Source organism: Alternaria metachromatica (assembly GCF_023757995.1).
Source record: "Alternaria metachromatica strain BMP 0045 chromosome Unknown scaffold_21, whole genome shotgun sequence".
Lineage (NCBI taxonomy): Eukaryota > Fungi > Ascomycota > Dothideomycetes > Pleosporales > Pleosporaceae > Alternaria > Alternaria metachromatica.
The window spans coordinates 264,914-286,998 of NW_026055512.1; the positions used below are offsets into that span (position 1 = coordinate 264,914).

At 53.1% G+C, this 22,085-nt stretch overlaps 3 protein-coding genes across 3 annotated transcripts; all 3 read left to right on the forward strand.

Moving 5' to 3' along the window:
• Positions 1 to 1,969: 1,969 nt before the first annotated feature.
• On the forward strand, positions 1,970 to 3,890 carry J4E83_007974 (uncharacterized protein; the record flags this gene model as incomplete). Its single annotated transcript, XM_049334872.1, has 2 exons — positions 1,970 to 2,618; positions 2,677 to 3,890. 2 exons carry the CDS (start codon positions 1,970 to 1,972, stop codon positions 3,888 to 3,890), a joined length of 1,863 nt encoding a protein of 620 aa, XP_049186023.1.
• Positions 3,891 to 12,504: 8,614 nt separating this feature from the next.
• On the forward strand, positions 12,505 to 13,785 carry J4E83_007975 (uncharacterized protein; the record flags this gene model as incomplete). The annotated part of the gene is made up of 2 exons (XM_049334873.1): positions 12,505 to 12,730; positions 12,782 to 13,785. 2 exons carry the CDS (start codon positions 12,505 to 12,507, stop codon positions 13,783 to 13,785), a joined length of 1,230 nt encoding a protein of 409 aa, XP_049186024.1.
• Positions 13,786 to 17,822: 4,037 nt separating this feature from the next.
• On the forward strand, positions 17,823 to 19,736 carry J4E83_007976 (uncharacterized protein; the record flags this gene model as incomplete). The annotated part of the gene is made up of 1 exon (XM_049334874.1): positions 17,823 to 19,736. One exon carries the CDS (start codon positions 17,823 to 17,825, stop codon positions 19,734 to 19,736), a length of 1,914 nt encoding a protein of 637 aa, XP_049186025.1.
• Positions 19,737 to 22,085: the final 2,349 nt, after the last annotated feature.

Below are 22,085 nucleotides of genomic sequence, written 5' to 3' on the forward strand. Positions count from 1 at the left end.
TCGTGGTCCAGCCCCGGATTGGTAATTCGGATTGGTCCATTTCGCCAAGTCCACGACTAGGCGTAAGGACGCTTGGCTTGACGGTACGCAAAATAGCACCTTTCCCCTGTGCAAGCGCCCAAATGCCATGTTGTTGGTGGTCAGCTTGCAGAATGAAAGCATCTCATCACACTCCAAGCATTGACGGATTCAGCCTGTTCCTAAATAGCAACACGCACCGTGCCGCAGAGATAACCGAACCGTTGAACGGATGCTCTCGTTCACAGTCGTCCAGGTACCTAGGTGGCGACGATGCGTATCGTCGATGTTACTCGGGGTGGAGCCACGGGTCTGTAGGGCTACAGCAGCAATGATCATGTGATGGATCAGCACCGCCCCGAGCGTACAAAAGATGGCATTGCGTTCCAAATACCAGTTATAGCGGTGAGCGTCTGGTGAGCGATACAAAGTAAAATGATGGTGGCCCGCGGAGATGAGGTTGACAAGCGTTGTTGCGAACACATATAGGCGTCAACGAACCTTGGAATAGTAGTCTTTGGTCACACCAAACATGCTCGTCGCAGTCTGGATCGTCACCCGACGCGGCGGGAAGGATTCACTGAACGTCGCACCGACAAGATAACGGCCTGGGAGGCCAATTATGCGGCCTGAACAGAGCCACACCTGGAACGCCTTCACGAACGTTAAAGCAACATGGCCACAAGCGACCTTCTGCCTTTCGGACATGAGTGCGCGTGTGTATTAGCCTCGCATCCAATTCAAGCTCGTCGAGTGATGCAAGTACGCAGGCTGCGACAACGAATAGACCAGAGTATTGCTAGGTAAATCAGCATTCTAATTTGTTCCTGGAGATGGTGTTGCGAACCCACTGGGACTATCCTATCGCGAGCCAAGAGATTGAGTACGAGCCGTCTACCGTGGGGCGTGTCAAACTGTTGCATCCCATTTGACCAGCACCCACATACCAGAAGAAGAGAGCGATTCTTGTATCTGCCTGAGAAATGGTAAGTCTTGCACGCTGTGTGATCAGTAATCGCGATAATATTGATAGTAATATAGGCCTTCAATTGTAGTACTTGATCAAAGTTTAGTCCTGTGGTCTCGAGGCGCTGCAGCGCATTGGACAATCCTAGAACGCTCTGAGGCTATACCACAACCAACAGCGCTTTCGAAGCTAGTGCTTGTAACACCTACTCTGACAGCCTTCAAGGTGACGATGCTACACGGCCTGGACTCGAAATTCTGTACGCCCGTTTACGGCCAAGCCGTCCGATCGATTGAATGGAGAGGAAGCGGAGTAACGAACATGTCCAGCGTATGATGTGCTCACGATGACTTGCTGGATGGTCACGTGCCCGGCATGTGCGTAGAACGAACGTGGAAGAGGGTCTCGCGAGGACAGGCGTGGCAACCACCCGAGCTCACCTGGGCACTGCGCCACATGTGGCTGGAAAGGTCGCGAAAACCCACTGATTGCTGGACTAGAGTACTGACATGAACTTGAAACCAGGCAGTGCCGAGCGCAGTGATTGCAGTGGAGAGTGGCTCACTGCGGCGTACTACACGTTAGGGAGTCGTTTCCCGGAGAACGGCTCTGTCACGTGCGAGTAATCTCGGGCTAATGCAGGGCAGGGAAGGCGTGGTAGCGGAGATTATGGGCCAACTCTAACGGTGGGAAACCGTCTCGACTACTGGTCCAACGCTGCCCGTCTCCTTACTCCACGTTTTGCACTCGTAGACGTGGTGTGTCGCATATCCAGCTTCAAAACATTGCAGTTGAACGGGTCCGCTCCTACACGTCAATCAGCCGCACGCACAGCCCCAGTGATCAGCACATCCCGAGGCGCATTCGCTCGCTGATCGCCCCAGAATCGGACCTCGTGTGCAACCGCCGCCTGTTTGAGCGACGTTGTCAACCCCGAGTTTCTGGGACACACTTTACCTTTGACAAAGAAAACACTCAAACACCATGTCGGCCGCCGCAGCAACCAAGCCGCCGGGCACCCCGCGCCGCGAAGTCAACACCAGGACTTCCTCGTCCCCTGGAGCTGCCAACCGCACTCCCCGCTCCTCGACGCCCACTACGAACGGCACCACCCCAGTGTCACGAACACGCTCTGTCCGTGGAGGCGCCAATGGCACGCCAGTCTCAGCGCGCGCGGCTGTCAAGAAGCCCGCCGCATCCTCGAATCTGAGCACCTCACAGGCCGATGCCGCCGATAACGACGCCCGAGACGAGCAGGCTGCTCTCCTCCAAGATCTCAAGGAACGCCTGCAAAAGGCAGAGAGCGAGGCAGAGGAGCGACAGAAGCAGGTCGAGATCCTCAACTCTCGCCTCGACGATGCTCTCACCGAGCAGGCCAAGCTCGAAGAACGTGCCCACGAGGAAGAAGAGAAGGTCGAGTCATTGGAGAATGTCAAGCGCGAGCTGACACGCCAACATCGCGAGCTCGAGGGCATCTACGAGGCCGAACGTGCGCAGATCATCAAGGAGAAGGAGGAGACGCAGTCGAGGGAGGAGGAAATGCAGAACACCATTCAGCGCCTAAAGGAGACCATGGCAAACAAGAACATGCCCACTGGCGAAGCTGAAGAGGAGCAGCACCTGTCCCGAGCCTGTAAGTCACACTCATTGGATCAGCGTAGGAGTCATGTAGATGCTAACACAGCTCGCAGCAAGCTTCCGCAACAACCCATCCCGCACCAACTCCTCCCAGAACCTCGAGAACGTCGCATCCTTTGCACCACCCAACTCGGTCAAGCGCAGCGACTCGCGAAACAACTCGAAGCTCATCCACCAAAAGGACAAGATCATCGAAGACCTGCGTCTCGAGCTCGCTGAATACCAGGTCAAGGTGTTGGAGGTCGAGAATGCTGGCGGCGGACGCATGCGCGAACTAGAGAAGCAACTGCTCGAGACGCGCATGACCAACGCCAGACTCATGGAAGACAACGAAAGCTTCCAGCTTCTGCTCGGCGAGAAGACGCTCAACGGAGACTTGAGCCGCGGCGACTTCCTGCGCGAGACATCCAACACCGAAGACCGCGCACCGTCCCGTAGCGGCCCTTCAACCAGCCTGGCTGACGAGCTTCAATCCGCCGAGGAAGGCGATGCCGAGGTCGTTCGCAAGCTCGAAACTGAGCTCAGCAGCATGAAGGCGCAGAACCAGGCTCTCACCCTCTACATCAACAAGATTATCGGTCGCCTACTCACACACCAGGGCTTCGAATCGGTCCTAGGAAACGACGTCGAGAACGAAGGCTCTGGAGGCCCCAACAAGAACAAGGAGCTACCACCTCCACCTCCCCAAGACAGCGATCAGCCACAAGGATTCCTCCAGCGCGCCAAGTCTGTTGCCATGGGCGGAAACCGCAAGCCACGCCCCTTGTCCATGATGGGACCTCCCGCCGCGCCCAACCAGACGAGTGCCCATGAGGATCCAGCCACTGCTCCTTCTATTCCTTTGACGCGAAGCACGTCAGGCCGACACCCAAGCGGCAGCCACCACCACCGTCGCTCAACTTCTGAGATTCCGGGACTCACAAGCAACCCAACATCCCCTGGCATGGTCTCGCCTCGCAACTCTTTCTTCGGTCCGCCAGTCATCTCGAGGGCGCCTTCCGGTCAAGGCCCCATCCCCGAAGACAAAGAGGTGGACACACGGACAGAGTCTTCCTCGGCAAGCCACGTCGATACACCATCTCCACCACAGCAAAAGCTGCCACGCAGTGAGACCACCGGCCCTATGACGGGTAAGGGCATGCGACCTCTCCGTCTTGTCCAGAACGAAGAAGAGGCTTCTAAGGCTCGCAAGGCCGCCAACCGCGCAAGTTGGTTCGGCGGACTCTTTGGCGCCAACCAGCCACAGCAGAACCAGGAGAACGCTTAGTACAACTCACGACGTCCTCCTTGTTAAACAGACAATTTCATGTAAGTACTTCTAGAACGGCGTGCTTGGCTCCTTTGGATACGACGGATGGATCAACGACTTAATGTTGGGAAAGCAATGAGAGATGAGAGATGATGAGGAATCGATTGAATGGGGATGAGCAAACATATATACATTTGTGGGTGAGGGGTCCCAGTCATGAGACTTTCTTTGTTGGACTCCTTGCTTGCACTATTCTTGTATACCCCCCTTCCCTGTCTTTTTGGATAGTCTATACTTGCATGTGGGTTTTGGGTTGGTAGTTGGTGCAATGGTATGCTTTTTACTTTTTAATCGTGTCTTCTATCGTCGTTTTGTGATTGCGCGTCTTTTCCTTTGTTTCTTCGTCGGTGGCTCCGGAGTGCCACAGACGGGGTTCGCATCGTTCTTTCCTTGCATGGAAAGCGCCAAACTCCTCTTTCGCCCACGCCCCTCATCTTCGCCATCCTCCTTTCCGCCTACACTCTCGCCATCCGTATCCACAGGCCAACCCTGCATCGCACAGCTCAACCTCCGCTTCCTACTCTCCAACCCTTCTAAGCTGTCCACCAAGCTCTTCCTCGGCAGCACACTCAGACTACTCCTTCTGTCCTCGCACCTCTCGCAGATTCCTCCATCGCTAATTTGTCGTCGCTTCATTCGTGATGGACACCGATTTGGGTCTAGGCTGTGTAGCGCGGCATGGCTGCACTGTGTGTAACGGGTGCGAAGGATGTGGGCGCATGTGTGGGGTTGGTGCGAGGAACAGGTTGAGACGAGGATGTAGCACATTGTTGGGTGTGTTAGGGCAATGCGTTGATATGGTGAGTAGTCGCTGCAGTACGGGTGTTGATCACTCTGGTGGGCGTGTTATACACACTGGGTGCTGCTTGATGCGCGTTAGTTTGTTGGGTCGATTGTGTAAGTGCACGAGACGTTTTCTGTTGTTCATTCATTCATGAGGTTTAAGTCTTCATTGTTCATTGTCTTTGTCTTGTTCTTTGTGTCTTGTCTATACTGACATGTCTTACTATCCCAGTCGAGACATCGACGTTGAGCAAACATGTTAACAAAACAGTTCACATATCGCCTGAGCTATTCTCTGAAGTCTGTAGGCTCAGGTGTCTATCGCGCACGTTCTCAGGCCCCGACTTCATCAGAATCCGCCTGCATCAGCAAATCGTAGAGAGTGGCATCCGGCTCGTAGCCTCCTTTCCCACCTTTAACAAGTTTCTTCCGACGACGAATCTCGTCTTTGTAGCGTCCTCGGTTCTCAAACAGATACTTCCAACGAAATTTCGACTTGGCTTCCAGCTCTTCCAATGGCAGGTTTATGATGTATGATCTGTTAGAGAAACCGCTCTTAAGCCATCGAACCCTGTGATAAGCGTTCGAGTTCCCCTCCCGAATCTCGATGCCAAACGTCCAGTCCTCGCAATTGTCGTATGCCACTTCATAATTCTCGCACCAGACCTGCCCATACCACGTGAAGTCGGCTGTAAAAGGAATTTTGATGAGCTCCTTCTGACGTTTGCGCTCCCTCCACAAGCAAGCTACAACCTTGAGCGAAGATCGGATCACGAAGCGCAGATAACGCGCTGGCTCAAGCCATCCTTCATCTACTCCCCGCTGGTTCCCAACCAAAAGGATTATCAGTTCAATGGGTGTCTGGAATGCGGCCAATTCTTTGACTACATCATTTGGCCAGCGGCCATGTCTCGAGCCCCACGGAAGATAAAGGTCTATAGCCAGCTTTTCTAGACTAGGGCATTTCGTTCGAATCTTCCGAACATCCTCTGCTGACGGTACGCTCGTACTGGTTGGGCCAAGACATTGAGGTCGAGTGACGTCCAGCATCGTGAGCTGGGTAAGTGGCAGTAGGTCAAGGAAATCCCAAGGAATGATTTGATCAGCGTACTGAACAGGGAGACCATGGTCCCAAGGAGCGCGAGTCTTGACGTTGAAAAGCGCTGGAAATGGACATGAGCTGTCCAAGTTATCGAGATGCGACTTGAAGTCTGCTACATCTTCCCCATTGCGAGGAAGAATACACAGGGCTTCTAACTTCGGGGTTATCCCAACAAATGGTATGAGAGAGCTCAGGTGGAATAATCCAATGTAGGTAAGGTTCTCCCAGCCTCCTCGAGTACCCCAATGCAGTAGCTCGTCGTGTTCGAAGATGGGCGAGTTTTCTACGTACAAACGCAACTCTTCCAGCTTCGGTAACAGCTCTGCCATCATGAAAGACTTCCTGAGTTGACGACGCGGCTCAATTAAGCCCTTCGCGACGACTTGGAGGTTTATCAAAGCGGTGTTTCGAATAAGCATGTGGATAAGATCTGATTCGAATCCTTCCCAAAGCTCAGTCGCGTCAGTCCAGAACAGATCGAATGCGCTCAATGTGATATTTAGATGAGTCAACGTAGATACCGCGGGTTGTAAAAACAGATGGACTGTTGCCGAAGATAGCTGATCGTCCACAACCGAGCTTTCGTTCTTCATCTTTAACAAAGAGGTGTTCAAGCGAGCGTCTGGGAAGCGAGTGTGCAATGTGTCGAGCATAAAAGACGGCATTTGTAATGGCCCAAACCATTCCAACTCTTCCAGATGCGCCAGATTGTCAAAAACCCTCTTTATGCTTGGTAAATGTTCGAGATGTTCCTCTTTCCAACACGACACATAGAGGTATCGAATCATCTTTGGTATCTGAGAGTCGGGTCGTTGAAGTCTCCGAAGTAAACGTATGTGTGATGCTTGGTCAAGGGTGAAATACACATCTCGGTAGATGTGAGGGAGGGTGAGAATATAGAATTGCCGAGAGACCGAGCAGATACCCAGAAGATCCCAGACACCCTGGAGACGTACCTCGGAGAGAATGAGGTCGAGAATCTCGTTAGTTTGTCGCTCGAGGTGTTGCGCTTGCGTCGGCTGTGGAGCCTTCCTTGACCTTTTGAACTTCATGGTTCCGCCAGTAGCGTAGAAATCTCGTAGAGTAGTATCGAAGGTCTTTAATACTAAAAGAAGGCGTATATAGGCTGTTTGGTGCAGGGTCAAAGCTTCTTATCTGCCTAACACTATGTCGTAATCTGCTTGTAAAAAGACCCATGCAAACGCCTGAACATTTGGCGAATTCATTATCTTAGGCATCCACCTCGGTCGTTTGTATGGTGCTCTGAAGCCACTGGTATACTAAACTCGTCGGTTACTAGTATGAAGGTACACGGTATTAATACTGTTCGTTGCCTGATCTCCGTTCCCAGCACCTGAGCCTTGTGAGATAACTCGAGAATGGTCAATAGATGTAGTAATATACGCAAACTTTCCCTCCAGATCTCCTCCGCTCGTTCTAGAAAGCGACGCACTAGCCGAATCCAGATCAGCTACGCCCAAAGATTGTGCAAAGTAAAGTCTTCAGCAAAGCCATGCTCTATATACTTGTATCTTTCGCGTCTTTGTATCTCTTTCTTGTACCCCTTAAGATCCCAAATTCTGTTCAACAGCGGCTGAATCCTGCTCTTATCTCTAAGCTGCTCCATCGACAGCAAGTCCAGCTTCTTTCTGTTTTCGGGGATGTTTCCGCATTGGAACGACGCGCCAGAGTCACTGAGCTGGAAGGTGCAATTAGACTGGACCCATTCTGCCTGAGAATGTCTATCTATCCTCATAGCGAGGAACTGCATTCGGAAAGGCCTTTGACATGGAAGACCCAGGTCTCTACGCTCTTTCACTACGGTGTCGAAGAGGATCTTGCACATCCTGCAAAATTTTCCGTAGCGTTTCGAGTGGAAGAACTGTAGTCGCATGTACAATACCAGCACGATCGGGGTTTTGAACAGAGAGAGTTCTGCGAACACAGCTGCACACTCTGAAGTTATCGCGGATAGATCGACGTTGAGTTTGAGTACCTGTAGATCGGGGCAGAGTATCCGAACCCTTCGTATTTCTTCCGCAGTTGGCGTGAAGAGCTTCCTAACTCCACGCGGACAATCGAGCTCTCGGGTCAAGTGTAATCTCCTGAGTTTGGGATTTGATTCCAGTATTATGAAAGGAACCGCGCGACGGGTGTGTGAGAGAGGCTGTGGAGTAAACTGCGCTTGACCGCTATAAGAAACATGAAGTAGTTGAGACAGAGGATTGGCTTTCAATAGTTTGACTAGCTTAGCCTCGTCGTCACTGGTGTCTATGCGATAGTCGAAATGGAAACTGAGGTGCTCGAGCTGAGGGGCCAGGCCGATGAAGTGCCCTGCATTTTCGGGTTAGTACATGAGCAAGTTTGTAGAGGAAAACAAAGGTACGTACGAAGCTGATGTATATTGTGTAGATGTAGAAGAGAAAGCTTGTCCCACTTTCCTCTCGAAGCCCACAGCTGCAATTCACCGCAGGTGAAAATGGTAGTATGAAGTAATAGCTCGTCGATACAAGGAAAGCTGCTGTTGCGAAATAACTCTAGCCTCTGTGGAAGAGCCTCGATATCCTCTGGATCCTCGTTGAAGATAGCCAGCGTCATTAGCGTGTGTTTCCTCGCCAACCACGCAACGAGATTCTCCTTGAAGCCGGCGGTGAGTCTCTGTACACCATGGTAGCGATAGACGAATGTGTTTATTTGGAGACCAATCCGGTGAGTTAGGACATGGCCATTCAAACGACCCACATTTGACCTATGCCTGGGAATGGGTTTCCAAACGGATATGTTCAGATGAGCTTGAGGGTGTTGAGAAGCTATCATCTCAAGGAGGTAGTACGGCAGTGCTATAGGGCCGGTCCAGTCAAACTCCCGTAGATACTTAAGCCTAGTGAGCAGGGTAGCTAGGCAATCCCATCGTATCGTAAGATCCCTCTCAGTGTCAGTGATACCGAGGGTTCTTATCTTCTCCGCAAGACGACAGTTGGGTCCCGCCAAGCGCTGTAGTAGACGGTTGTGGGATGCTCTTCCGACATCAATCCTGACCTCGCGGTATAGATAGGATGCGACGAATAGGTAGAGCCCGCGTGAGACTAGGGACAGGTTGACGAGGTCGCGAAGATCATTCGTACAGAAGTGTTCAATGATCAAGCTTAGGATTTCCGGGCTGAGACCCCCGAGCCTATGCGGACCTTTCGGCTTCGGTTTGAGCCTGCGCAGGAGTTGCATTGTCGTAAAAGAATGGGATGCTAGAGCATGTAAGCTTGAGTGCCACCGTCGCCAGCCCTGATTCCTCACATTTCTTCTTATCGTTAACTAACATGATATCGAAATTTGGAGTTCGGCTGCTCGTGCGTTGGGGTATTGGTTTTGGTCGACATAGGCTTTCGCATGAGGAATCCTTCAAAATCGCGAAATATCTTCGTAACCAGTATCGGTGTCTACTTGGCGAGCATTTTTTTCGCTACCGGACAACTTTGAATATTTTCGGATGCAGTGGATCGTTCCGGTATACAGACCTCGTCAATCCAATGGGAAGTCCTCGATTGCAGATGCAGATGCCGCGCAGGCCAAAAGGCCCATAGAATTCCGTGACATTTTGATCAAGGCGAATGACTGCTCGGGGTGCGCGATACCGGCACAGATATTTCCTGATGGGAGATGGGAACGATGGGAACGACGGTGTGGTAAGGACTGAGTACCCACAAGGTGGAGAGCTACTGCTATTGGAGAGTGGCCACTGCCCAGGTGCGTCTATGGATGGAGCAGGCGCTAACCATTTTTGTCTGCAATAGAATGAAAGTGCGGAAGAATTTTATCGGATGTTGCATTTTAACACTATCTCGGGTCGGTTCAGACTTACAACCCACATACGTGTGTGGCGCCTTCATAATCGCGCAAAATTGGATGAAAGCGTCAAGAGAACTACAGACGAAAGCGCATCAGAGCGACCAGCGCGGAACACGAACTATGAATACAATGGCCGGTCGTGAATGGGGTATCATATGAAAATGGAGACGTAGAATGCAAACTCAAAGGGAATAGACGAAAGAAACCTACACCTTCACGACCGTGTGATGGGCGCTTTCGGTCCCGCAGCGCGTGCGGTCCATTCTACCAGCCCATGTTCTGCATGCGCCCAGTATTCGCGCGTCTTCTTATACATGGCCATGCGCTCATCAAGGGTGGTCACCGCCATGATCTCCTTGAACGGTATTGGTCGCTCCTGCACTGGTATATGCTTGAGATCAATCGCGGTGCCCGAATCTACGCGTTTGGTTCTTGCGGGGGGCTGCACGCTTGTATTTGAGGTTTGGCCGTCGAGAGGCGAAGGCCGTCGCTGCGTCATGAGAGGCACTTGTTTGCGTACGATCGTTGTCTGAAGAGGACCAGGATCTGGAGTCGAGTAGATGGAAGAAGTCGTGGTGAGACGCGCTAGGGCTCTGGTATCTCGCAGTTGCAGATCATCTTGGAATACCAGTTCTGGCAGAAAACGGGGTTCGGGAGTGGGTGGCTTCGACTTCGGCGCTGCATCGTACAGTTCGTGGTCTAGTCCAACCCTCTGCCGTAGTCGTGATATGCTCGACTGCTTTCTTAAAGGCCTGCTTGTACTGTCCGATCTCCCGAACTGACTGTCCATCTCACTGTTTTTGCCACCGACTTGCGTTGTTTCAGTATGATGCGAGGAAGAGTTGCGCCTCAGTTTGGAGAGACTTCTGCTCAGGGAGACACTTGATCGTCGAAGTGTTCCGCCCACGGTGTCTGCCCGTCTCGGTACTTCAGTCTTCCCAGTAGCAACGAAGGTATGTGAGGGTCTCTCATCTGGTTGGATCGCTGTGGTGTGGAAGTAATCGTTAAGGCTGGCACCGCTGCCGCCTAGTACATTCACACCCCCGACGTGTTTAGCATCCATCGGACCTGAGATGACAAGCGCCTTCTTCTTGGCCATAGCTTCGTTGCGGACCGCTATTGCGATAGCGGGAAAAGATGTGAGCCACAGAGGTGTCTGATTGTCGTGTGGCACCAGGCTGGACACGGCTCGTCTCGAGTGGGTGTGGGTCGTCTGGAGGTTGGACACGGCGGAACGGAGGGTGCGACACTGAACGAATGTGACGATAATCTGGATAGATGAAGTGATTAGCCGCTCCTACTGCCCTTCCAACTAAGACGGCTACAGCCAAGAGACGGAGCGGTTTTATTGTGGGTACGCGTTGGCTGGCAACGACAAGGCTGAATTTGGTACGTCGAGCAAGAACACTCCCGGGAGTTGGTATGCTTCTTCCGAATATACCGCCTCAGACTTACGATGATGGAGCCACAGTGATTCGGAAGCGCTGTGAGATTCAAGCTGTGGCTACACCCTGGGGTAGATCATGTTGCCTGGTTTGGGTCATATGAGACGCACGCCGTTGCGAGAATGTAAGACGTCCGGATACTATCAGAGATGTCTCATAGCAAAACAGACGGGAGATTGCCCATGACGCAATAAAAACATAGCCAGGCTACCCTAACATCCAAGGCATATGGATGTGGCGTTGTTCTACACACGTGGGTTGTCGGTCGCTCGTCGGAAACATGAAATCCCGAACATCGCACGCATAGCATTCGTGATAGATTTCGGGCTTCAGCTGGGCGATCTCGGTTAATATCGACTCTCTTCATGAAGGATCGTAGTTCTGATACACACGGTGTGCGTCTTGGCATTCTATACGTCTGGATTATTGGGGATAGCGGGTAGGCCGAACCCGAATGTTGTCCATACAGCGTACTCGTGCTCTGTACCATCGAAGGAGTATACGGAAGTGTCATGGGTCTTGTGTACCGAGAATCCTTCCCTGTCCGCCCTTATGGTCGTTTGGTCGTACTTCGGATGGGAGGTGCCGGTTCGAGCGTCGTCGCGGGGCGAAGGTGGAAGCTAGAATCCGCAGGAGAAATGTTCTATCATGACAGCTGCAGGTGGTACTCCTGTGCAAACGTGATTCAGCTAGTCCGCGTCCATCTCAGTACCTTCGCGCTCCTTCCCTCGATGCACGCGTTCTGAAGGCAAGCGAGGGCGCGACGTCGCGCTGAAGCAAGTCTTGAGACGCAAAAATACACTGGTGACTTACGCGCGATAGCTTCACACACATATACCGTGATCTCCAGGCAGCGACGTTGTTGATGGGGTGGATGAAGCAAACCGCGTTCCGAAGATTCGCCAACGTCTCATCCAGGCTTCCCGAACCTCTTAGCGCGGATCCACCTAACGGCCTTCCGCGCCTCACCAGGTTAGCAAGCCATCGCCACGATCGCGAGACTGCACGGCAACCACTTCGGAAGGGTCTTCACCTTCTATCCAGGGGTAGCCATCATGCAGTCTCGTCTCGATGCACGGGCAGGTATGGCGGCTCCCGCTACGGAGGCTTGACACCTGTCAGGCAGCGAGCGCTTGAAGCGAAGAACTGCATAGCATGACTGGTAGGACTTAGTCTGTATATAAGGCACAATGCCTTGCGCTGCATGGAAGAGCATCAGCAGCATCCATCTCAGCAAGTCTTTCATTCATCGTCCTTCGAGTCGTTCATTCTATTACCTTCTTTTCATCGTTCCTGGAGAATCGATAGGCCGGTCCACTTTCGCTATATACCCTACTTAGACCCTATTCTTGTTTATTTTTTACGATTGCGACCGAAAGGAACGATATCGATATTCATCATGAAGAACTCTCTCATTGCTCTTACTCTCATCGGTGCCGCGGCTGCCCGCCCGGCTACCCTCAAGACCAAGCGTGAGGTTCCCCAGGAACACGCTCACCGCAACGTCATCATTGCCGTCAACGATTTGTTGTTCCAGAACAACCCAGACGACATTCAGGACGGTGTCTTTGCTCTCCTCGGAGCTGCTGCTGCCGCTGATGGTGCTGGAGACATCGCTGATGCCGGTAAGTCATTTGGGATCCAATACACATGTTCATCAAGCTAATCGTCTGTAGACTGCCTCCAGCAAGCCGTAGCTGACCAGGCTTTCACCAACGCCAAGGAGGCCGGTGATGTCGAGGGCATGACCATGGCTCTCATCTACCGTGCTCTGGAACGCAACACAGGCTCTGTCGGCCTGGCTTCCGTTCCCTGCGAGTCCATCCAGGCTGTCAACCCTGAGATCGCTGCGCTCCAGCAGCACCAGGACCCTGCCAGCGATGGAGCTGCAGAGCTCAACAAGGGAATTGCTGAAGAGCTTGCTCGCCAGATTGCCGCTGTCGGTGGAGACCCATTGATGGCCAACGAGGCCTCGACTTTCGCGCCCGGCGAGATTGGCGACCCAACCGGTGCCGGCAACACTTGCGACGACGAGAACGATGATGCGGGATGCATCAACACCCAGAACCTTCGTGTCGATGACCTCACTGAAGATGAGATCGCCGCTGCGGTCGCTGGTGTCAGTGGAGCTGCTGCTGGCAACGCCACTGCCGCCGCTGGTAACGCTACCGACAACGCTGCTGCCAACGTCGGTAACGCCAACAACAATGCCAATGCGGGCAACAACAACGCCGCTGCTGGTAACGCTGCCGCTGGCAACAACGCTGCTTCCGGTAACAACGCCTCTGCTGGTAACAACGCCTCTGCTGGTAACAACGCCTCTGCTGGTAACAACGCCTCTGCTGGTAACAACGCCTCTGCTGGTAACAACGCCGCTGCCGGTGACGCTGCTTCCGGTGCGGGTGCCGCCTCGTTCGGCGGCTGCGACCCTACCATCACCTTTGGTCTCCCCTCCGACGGCCGCCAGGAGGAGGCCTTCGAGCCCACTGATCTCGCCACTTTCAACCACGGCTCAGCTCAGAAGATCGACATCATCTCCCAGTTCATCTGCTCGCAGATGTCCAACAAGTGCGATGTAGACGCCGCGGCTGTCAGCACCTGCGATGATGCTGCGGCTGCTGCTTCAGGCCTTACAGGTCAAGCCGCTGCTGATGCTTTCAACTCTGGTCTTGGTTTGTAGACGCGGGATATACTAGATGGATAGAAGGTCGGAGGAACAATGTAACACTAGATGATGAGATAGCTTAGATTTCTACTATAGGGGAACTTTTTGTATGTTTTGGTACAATTGAGAGAATATTACGCATGTTCTTCTGCCGCTCTTCTGGCTTGACGCATTCGTCTGTGTTGTCCACGAGCTGAGTACACGAAATCAATCGCGATCAGTATGAAAAATGAGAGAACTGGGTAAACGAGTACCGAAGAGACCACAACGAGCACGCATGTCATTGAGAATATGACGAATCCGTTTGAGGCGTCCAGAAACGTTTGATTGGTTCCTAGAGCAGGTAGACTTATACCAACCTGCATTGATGATAGGATTACTGTCAGGAAAACACCAAAAGGGATCAAAGCACAGGCGAACTTTCTCTCCAAGAACGGCTTGTAGGGGTGATATCCGTCCAAATACCCGCGCCGAAAGTGGGTTCTGAAGTACTTGAGGCGGTAAATCAAATTGAGCCGATCGATACGTAGTACGCCAAATTGGTATCGTTTGTTCACCTGCGGCACGGCCTGTAAGTATTTAGGCCTATCATTCCAGCAAGACATGCTCACTTGTTGTAGAGTGTTGATGTCGATATGGTCACCGAAGCAGCTACTAATGAAGAGTTTCCACTCACCCCAAGTGATGGATTTTGGTAGAAGAGTAAGATCGTGCGCGACTTGAAAGTCCAGGGATGTCGTTATTAGCCAAGCGTAACTTGTCAATAGCCCCGCGGCTGACTGCCACAACCAATATTCGCGGCAGATATGTTTCGACCAAAACTCGTGAGATAATATCCAGTAAGGAAGTGGCTTCACCATTAGCTCTCGCGGAGATCCTGGGGCCTCGGTAAGATGAAGATCCATCTGTTATGTACCCAGGATCTCGTATCCCATCGATCGATATCGATGCAGCGGATGTGCCCGCGTCGGTCGTCCTGCGAGCCATAGATGGCCGTGGATTCTGTTCAGCCGCTGGAGGTTCAATTCACGCCGTAAAAAGGCCAATATATCAGCATCCACGAAGAAAAGTCCGTGGGAATCACCAACGAGCGTCGGCAACGACTCTAGTGCATATTGATAGGTCGATTCAGAAGGCAAGCTGGGACCTTTCAGGGCATCATTGACACAGGAAGACTGAACAGTCGCTGATGGATTTAGTGTCGCTTCAAAAGGTGGTGTAAGTACCGACGTCTGAAGTCATTAGCATAATGCACGTCAAACAATGCGGGATACCTACCGTCTGTATCTGTATCACCGTTTTGTCGACGAGATGGTCTAAAGGAATCATCCTGTCAAGACGTCAGATCCCTGAAGTGAGACCGGAAAAGAGATGCTGCGCTGCCTTTATGTGCGTTGGCGTACAAGGCTGAGTAACAGAGGCTGATGCCACGGGTGATGAGAGCCAAGCGGAGAAGGCGACCAAGCCACCACCATCATGCTTGTGGCGTCGAGTTAGATCTCTACTGACAACGCCTTTATCGTATTCCCTGCAGGACGTTGTAGAGGCGGAGCGCAGGCATGATGCTGCCTAGGCACAAACAGCATCGCTGCGACACCAACATGCTCGATATCGGGGTATGAAAGGCTACATTTCCATCGCGTCTCCTTTGACATATCAGGAAGATGTCCTCTGGTTTGTTTATGGGCGATAAGTTGCAAGGCAGTCTTGCTTGTACGCTTCTATACTTTGCGATTCAGATGGTTGGTAGCAATCGACACGTCTTGTTTCGCAGCACGAGAATCGTATTGCTATGACCTGACATCCATCTTGGTATCTCCCCAAAAGCAATCCACAGTGTGAGTTGCTTGGGTAATGCGTATCATGTTTGTAAGCAGCAGATGTCCCAGAAATGCGCATCAGCAGCATCAGCAGCATCAGCAGCATCAGCAGCATCAGCAGCATAACAGCTGTTACAGTTAACATGTGGTGCGCACGTCGCGAAGTATGTTCTCATTACCTGATGAGCTAATACATGTTCGATGATCGCCTGATCTGCTAGAAGCGAGCGTGGGCGTCGAAGCTGTTCACGAGGACATGAAGCCCCCGCACTATCGACTATTGAAGGTGTTTAAGGCCCATAGTACAGCCACTGGTATTCCTAGAACGGGCTGCATTATAGGCCTCGTGCTGTGTTGAGCGGCTCGAATCCACTTTCAGACCCTCATGGTGCTCGGCAGTGTTAAAGCCAGCGAAAGTCAGCCAATGAAAATTCGAAGCCTAAGACGGCTGGTCGACTGGACATCCAAATCGAGCGAAACACGTGCATTTCGGAACAGCCAGATATTGGTGGGTGTGATGAGCTGCCGATCCAGACCCTTTTCGCAGCCAAGCGCGGGAAGCACAACGTTTCGGCACTCCGAGTCCTGGAGGACGGGCTGGGGCGCAAAAAAGGGTCGCGCTTGTTAACGTCTATGCAGATGTGTATGCCAACAGGGGATGAATTTGAATGAATGGAAGTCAGGGTTTCACTGGAGTCGCTCTAGCCAGACGAACGGAGCTGACGGCTGAAGCATTGGCTATAGTACGTAGTACAGCGAGGTAGTAATGACTCGTGCTGTTGTTGTGTTGTAGAGCAATGGCCATGGCTCCACTGTGGAGAAGAGGGTTGGAGTCGTAGCGAATTGGGGTCTCCAGTGTGCCCTTAGCCGTGTGCGTAGTGCACAGGTGGCAGGAATCTGCTCGCCGTCACTCATTCATGTCGACGACGCGGCAGAAGAAGTGGATGGGAAGAAGCGGGGAGGGAAAAGCAAAGACAACGGGGAGGGACCGTTATGCATGTCGCGAAGCCGCTTGCCAGCTTGCAGCATGTTGGCAGCGGGCGACTGGATGAAAAAGTCGTGACAGGTGTTCGTGCTTGCAGAAAAACAAGGTCTCTATGCAGGGGCCGTCGAAAGAGAGCGCCACGATCAAGGTATGATTGCACGGGCCATGATGCATCGAAAGCGGTTAGGCCGAGAGAGTGAGCGCGTCGAGACGCGTCAGTTTCGCAATCGACGGTCTGCGGCAACAGCTTCACGTGTTGCGTGGGAGCACCAGAATCGGGAGGCGATGCAAAAAGACGCAGAGCATCGCATGAGGCCTCATGCGAGCAAATTGCGCAAAGTGTTGGATGCGGAGTGTTTGATTTTGTATGGGGCTCGGGGCACTTGGTGGGTTTGCAGAGGTTCTATCGACGATCTTGGCCTAAGCCCGTCCGCTGTCTCGCACTAGCCGGGCAGCAACCGTCAGCCGACTTTTGCGAACCTCACCGCACATCACCTTCACCATCACGACTTTCACGATAATCCCGAGCCGACTCTCGCTCGTCGCACTCCCGTGCGCTCCACGCGACTTCCTGACGACCGTTTCCTTACGTCTTTTACGAATATTGTCTTTCGCTTGCGCTTTCCTTGGACGCGGACTAAGGCGCCCAATTCGCTTCCGCCCACGCTCCCGCTCCTCTCATCGCGACCCACGACTCCCATATCTCGCCAACACCCGCCATCGCCACCCTTCACGATAATTCACGCGTCCTGCGACGCATCTTTGGATCTTTGCGCATCGTCTTCGACCATTGCTAATCGCGCATCCGCCCGTTGACAGCTGTTTGTCGCGACGTGAAGCTACGCGCCATCGTCGCCGATAAGAGCACTCGCGCATTCTTCGTGTCGACAGAGCTTCTGCGACACTGAAATCGTCCGTTGCCACTACTTCCGACAGTGCGCGACATCTTGCGACATTACGCCCGCTTTATCAAGGCGCAGCCGTCCTGCTTGCACGTGTAACCAACCTGCAGCCGCACAGTCGCGTTCGCAGAGTACCAAACACCTGCCTGCTGGGTCCCGAGACCTATCACCACCGCCCTGCATAATCAAGCCACATCGACAGCAACCGGAACACCCTCAGACCGGATGCATTGATCGCTTGTCGTGTTTTAACTGCCGTTCCTCCTTGCAGTGTCTTTGAAGTCGACCTGTTGTTGTGGTCAAAGACAATCGTATCCTGAAACACGACATCGGAACGTTAGCAACATGGACGCCGAACGCCCCAACCTATCTACTACCCTACCCAGGAACTTCATGTTCCATTACCGTGACGGCCCGGCTCCACAGACTCCCGAGCCAGAGCCGCAACCCGAGCAGATGCAACCGCCGCCGCCGCCTCGACAGGTGCTCAAGGTGCGTCGCCGCCGTGCCACCCTCGTCGTGAACAACGACGACATGGACGCCGTCATGGACCAGCGACCCATCCCCACAATTGAGGCTCCCGAAGTCATGTCGGAAACCTCCAACCTGCTACCACCCTACTCACTACCTCAAAACGACGCGTTCTTGTCTCCAGGGTTCAGCTTCCCTCGTATGCTTTCCCCACCCAAGACTCCCGCTGCCCAAGTGCGAACAATCAGCCACTACGAGGGAACTCAGGACTGGTCCGACGTCCCACATGTCAGCCAGAGTGAAACATCTAGCAGACCCACCTCATCGTCAGGCTTCTCAGACTCATCCGTCTCGTCCTGCGATAGCATTGGCTCCTTCATGTCCAGAGGCGGCAGCTGCACGAGCCCTGAAGATGAATCATCAGACCCTTTCGCGTTCTACCCACCCACAAACAAGGCCCAACGACCAAGCTCACCTTCGATGGGTACCCAACAGTCTCGCTCTGCTACAAAGCTGAAGTTGCGAGCCACCTTCAGCGAGGACATGGACCACCACTTGTGGATGACTTACATGAAGTACCTTCAAGACCCTACGGTGACACCCTTCAAAGCCCTCCCGAGCACTACACCGCCGAATGGAGTCTGCCATCGTGTAGCGAGGATGGCTCGCAAGACATGGAAGGGCCCAAAGTCATCTCGCGCTGGTGCCCTCAACGCGACTCCACAACACGGTTTCCTTGCCGGTACACCGGGTACCATGAGGCCGATCAGGAGCGGTAGCAACACACCTGTAGCTAGGCCAACCAGGTCCACCATGCGCTACCCCAGTGAGAAGCAATGTCGGAAGCGCTTACGAGACTTGGCTAAACAGAAGCCATCGCTCTCTGCACACTATCAGCGTATGCTTCGTCGGTCGCCCTCGCCGCTGCAATCGTCTCCTCCACCTGAGCCCGAGCCACAACCGCGTCAACAACAACAGCAGCAGCCGCTGTCTTCGCCATTCTCGCAAGGCTCTACTTCCTTTTCCACAAGGGACATGAACTTGTCGCTGGCTACAAGCACTGCTGCGTCGATGCAGTTGGGCAACCCACTGTCGCAGCTTGCCAACGATATCACACCACGACCGGCACCGCGAACATGGTCGAGCGCGCGTTCTTCTGCTCACCAGAAGTCACAATCGCTTCATATCGGTCTCGGTCTAGGCAACCTGCTAGGCTCACCGTTCCGTGCCAGGAACGAGTCAAGCAACAGCAACACGAACCAGAGCAATGCCCGAACATGGCATGCGCCGTCGTCTGCTGGTCACACCCCACGTCTGGGCTCACCTTTCCAACTGCATGCGCCGCGACCCAAGTCAAGAGTCTTCAAGCGCCGGGCGCTCCCATCCCACAACAGCTTCGAAGATAGGGCGCGAAACCGTGGAGACAGCTTCGTCAACGAGATCTTCGGAGCCCCAGCTGAATCGAGTCATCGTCGCGTAAGGAGCCGTGGCTTCAGCTTGGGTGATATGATGGAAGGCGCCCGACGACTGCCTTTGATCAACGACCCGTTAGGGTTGAACCCTTTCGCACAAAGCGGTTCTGCTATGCCTAGCCCGGCACCAACATCCCCTGCCGTGCCAATGGAAGCCCAGAACAAAGGCACTGTCCGCCTGGGTTCGCCATTCGTTGGTCGATCGAGCAATACTTTCCCTCGAGCGAATGTGTCTCATAGCTTCGAGCCTCCAGCTTCGTTCGAGGAGCGTTTTGCCGGAACACCTAGCGACTCAGCATACCTGTACCGATCTTAGAGCTCGACGATCTTGTCTTCCGCTTCATCATTGCACTTGAGCATGACTGCATCATCGGCGTTACGACGGACGGCCTCAAACGCCGTCATTGCATATACTTGCCATTTGGCCCACGGGCTTACTTACTCCTGCTTCCATGAAAAGCATTTCCTTTGTTTGTCTATACCAACTTCCATCTTCTTCACCGACAGCCTTTCGCCGTCGATGGTATACCTCCGGCGGGGTCGGCAGACCTTGGCTTCTTGTCTATGTTCTGGGCCTTTAGTTCTTGGACATGGCATGTGGCTACATGTGTCTTCGAACAACTTCAGTAATTCGAGTGTGGGAGGGCGGGGCCAAGTGTAGTTCGGTCTGACACACCTTCCCATCAGAAGGGTGTCTAGACAACTACCCCAGTCTTCCCAGCTCTTTCGTGTGTTCCGGCGCTTTTGCTTGTCTACAACGTCCCCTCTTTTCAAGCCCACCAAACGGTGCGGCTTCTTGTTTCCTTGTGTTCATGTCTTCCTCTTCTATCACGACGGACATGATGAGCGTTACGAAGTGTGTGTGGGATATCGGCGTCCCTTGGTATGGAGTCTTCACGAATCTCAACGACTGTATCGAAGCGTGAACGACTGATACCTAATCTCTTGTCTTTCGGCGGCATCGGCTTCGATATGGATTTTGTCCGGAGGGCTGGATCGGCTGGACGGGTGATACTGGCTAGGACGACCGTTCGAACGAGAGCCTGTGCACTTTGAGAGATCAGCTGGTCCTTTCTGAAGGGATGAGATGCGTCGAGCAGATGAGCTAGTAATGAATGAAATGGATGATCCAAATGACCAGATGCAAAGAGTGTGAAGAAGAGACTGAGCGTTCCACATAAGCCCCTCCTCGTGCACTGATCTCCGCACCGCCGTGCCGTAAGTAGTTCCGTAACATGAGCACAGGCGTCATCATGTCTGGTCTGTGCCGATTGCCCATGATCCATGGTAGGCACCTAGCCCTAAGCCACGACGCGATGGGTCCCCCTGCTGGTGCTCTTTGACGAAATGCAACAATTGTTTCAATACCCGACATAGAACAAGAAGCCAATAAGTCCTGCACATGCTCTGTGTAAATGAAGCCTGACCGGCGAAGACGACCTTGCTTACGATGTTCCGGCGAGAAAAAAATAAAACATGCAGCAAGTGGATGCACCAGCCCACATCACCAACCCCGAAGTTGAAGTTTCGCGGCCGCACGCGTCGATTAGCCCAGGCATTACGCCGAGGCCTAACGTTTTCCTCGCTGCCGTCACTGTCCGGCCATTCACAGCCCGCGAGCATAAGCCGTAGTATCCACTTGGGCTTATTGTGTGGAGAGGCGTGATGGAATTGTGTCGCACGTCGCGCGCCAAGTCTAGCCAGCCGTGCCCGGTTGTCTGGTGCGACGCGTGCGAGGTAGATCATGTGCTACCGCGAACGCGTGAGACGTGTCAAAAGACGTGTCGACTGCGTAATTGTTGGACCGGATGCGGTAAAGACGCGGTTTGGCATGCAGAGGGGCACCCTGAGAAGCATGACAAGCGCGCGTTGGTGATTCATCTAGTGCAGCGGCTGAGTTGCTTCTGGCTATTTGTGATAAGCCCTTTGGCCATTGTATAGGATTGGATTGGGTGCGGATGCTCATGCGTGTGCCGGTGAGTATGTATAGTAAGACGCAGGTTTTACTATACTGAACGCGTATATAGAAAGCGGCCTCGCTTGCAGTTGTGCTGAGTGAGCCTGCCTAACTGTGATCGTCGGGTCGCGCCATGTTTATTCCCCTCACCACTCAGCCCAACCAAAGAAACCCTCCGTGCCTGTTCCAGCCTTTCGACTACGGGTGGTTCATTCGCGGCCTCGCGACACCATAACACGATACTGACGACACGCGTTGAAAAACATGAGCCGTGGTAGGTTTCACGTTGAGGGGGCGGGGTGTGTGTGGAGACGGCGCACGGGGAAGGTTCGACGGCTGATAATGGGCTGAGGTGTATTGTCGTCATTTTCAATATTTCCACGGCAACTCAGGCACGCCTAAAGCGACGGACCGCGGACGCAATATCGAAGACTCAGCTAGATCTTACGATCTTCTTGCGGGTAGCTATCTATTCATGAAAACGCTTCCGTCGCTCCATACGTTTGCGGTCGTCTGAGGTCATCCGGCTCGCCTTCGGGTCCGGTTCCGCTGTCTCGAACCTGGGGAAGCTTTCATTGATAAGGAAAGTTCCTTTTGCAGCTGTATCGGCTGACGGTCAGATTACTCATTTGCCTAGGGGATCAGCGTTCAAGATTCATCTGGGTCCACCTCACTAGACCTTCATGACCCTTCATCTACACTGAGCCA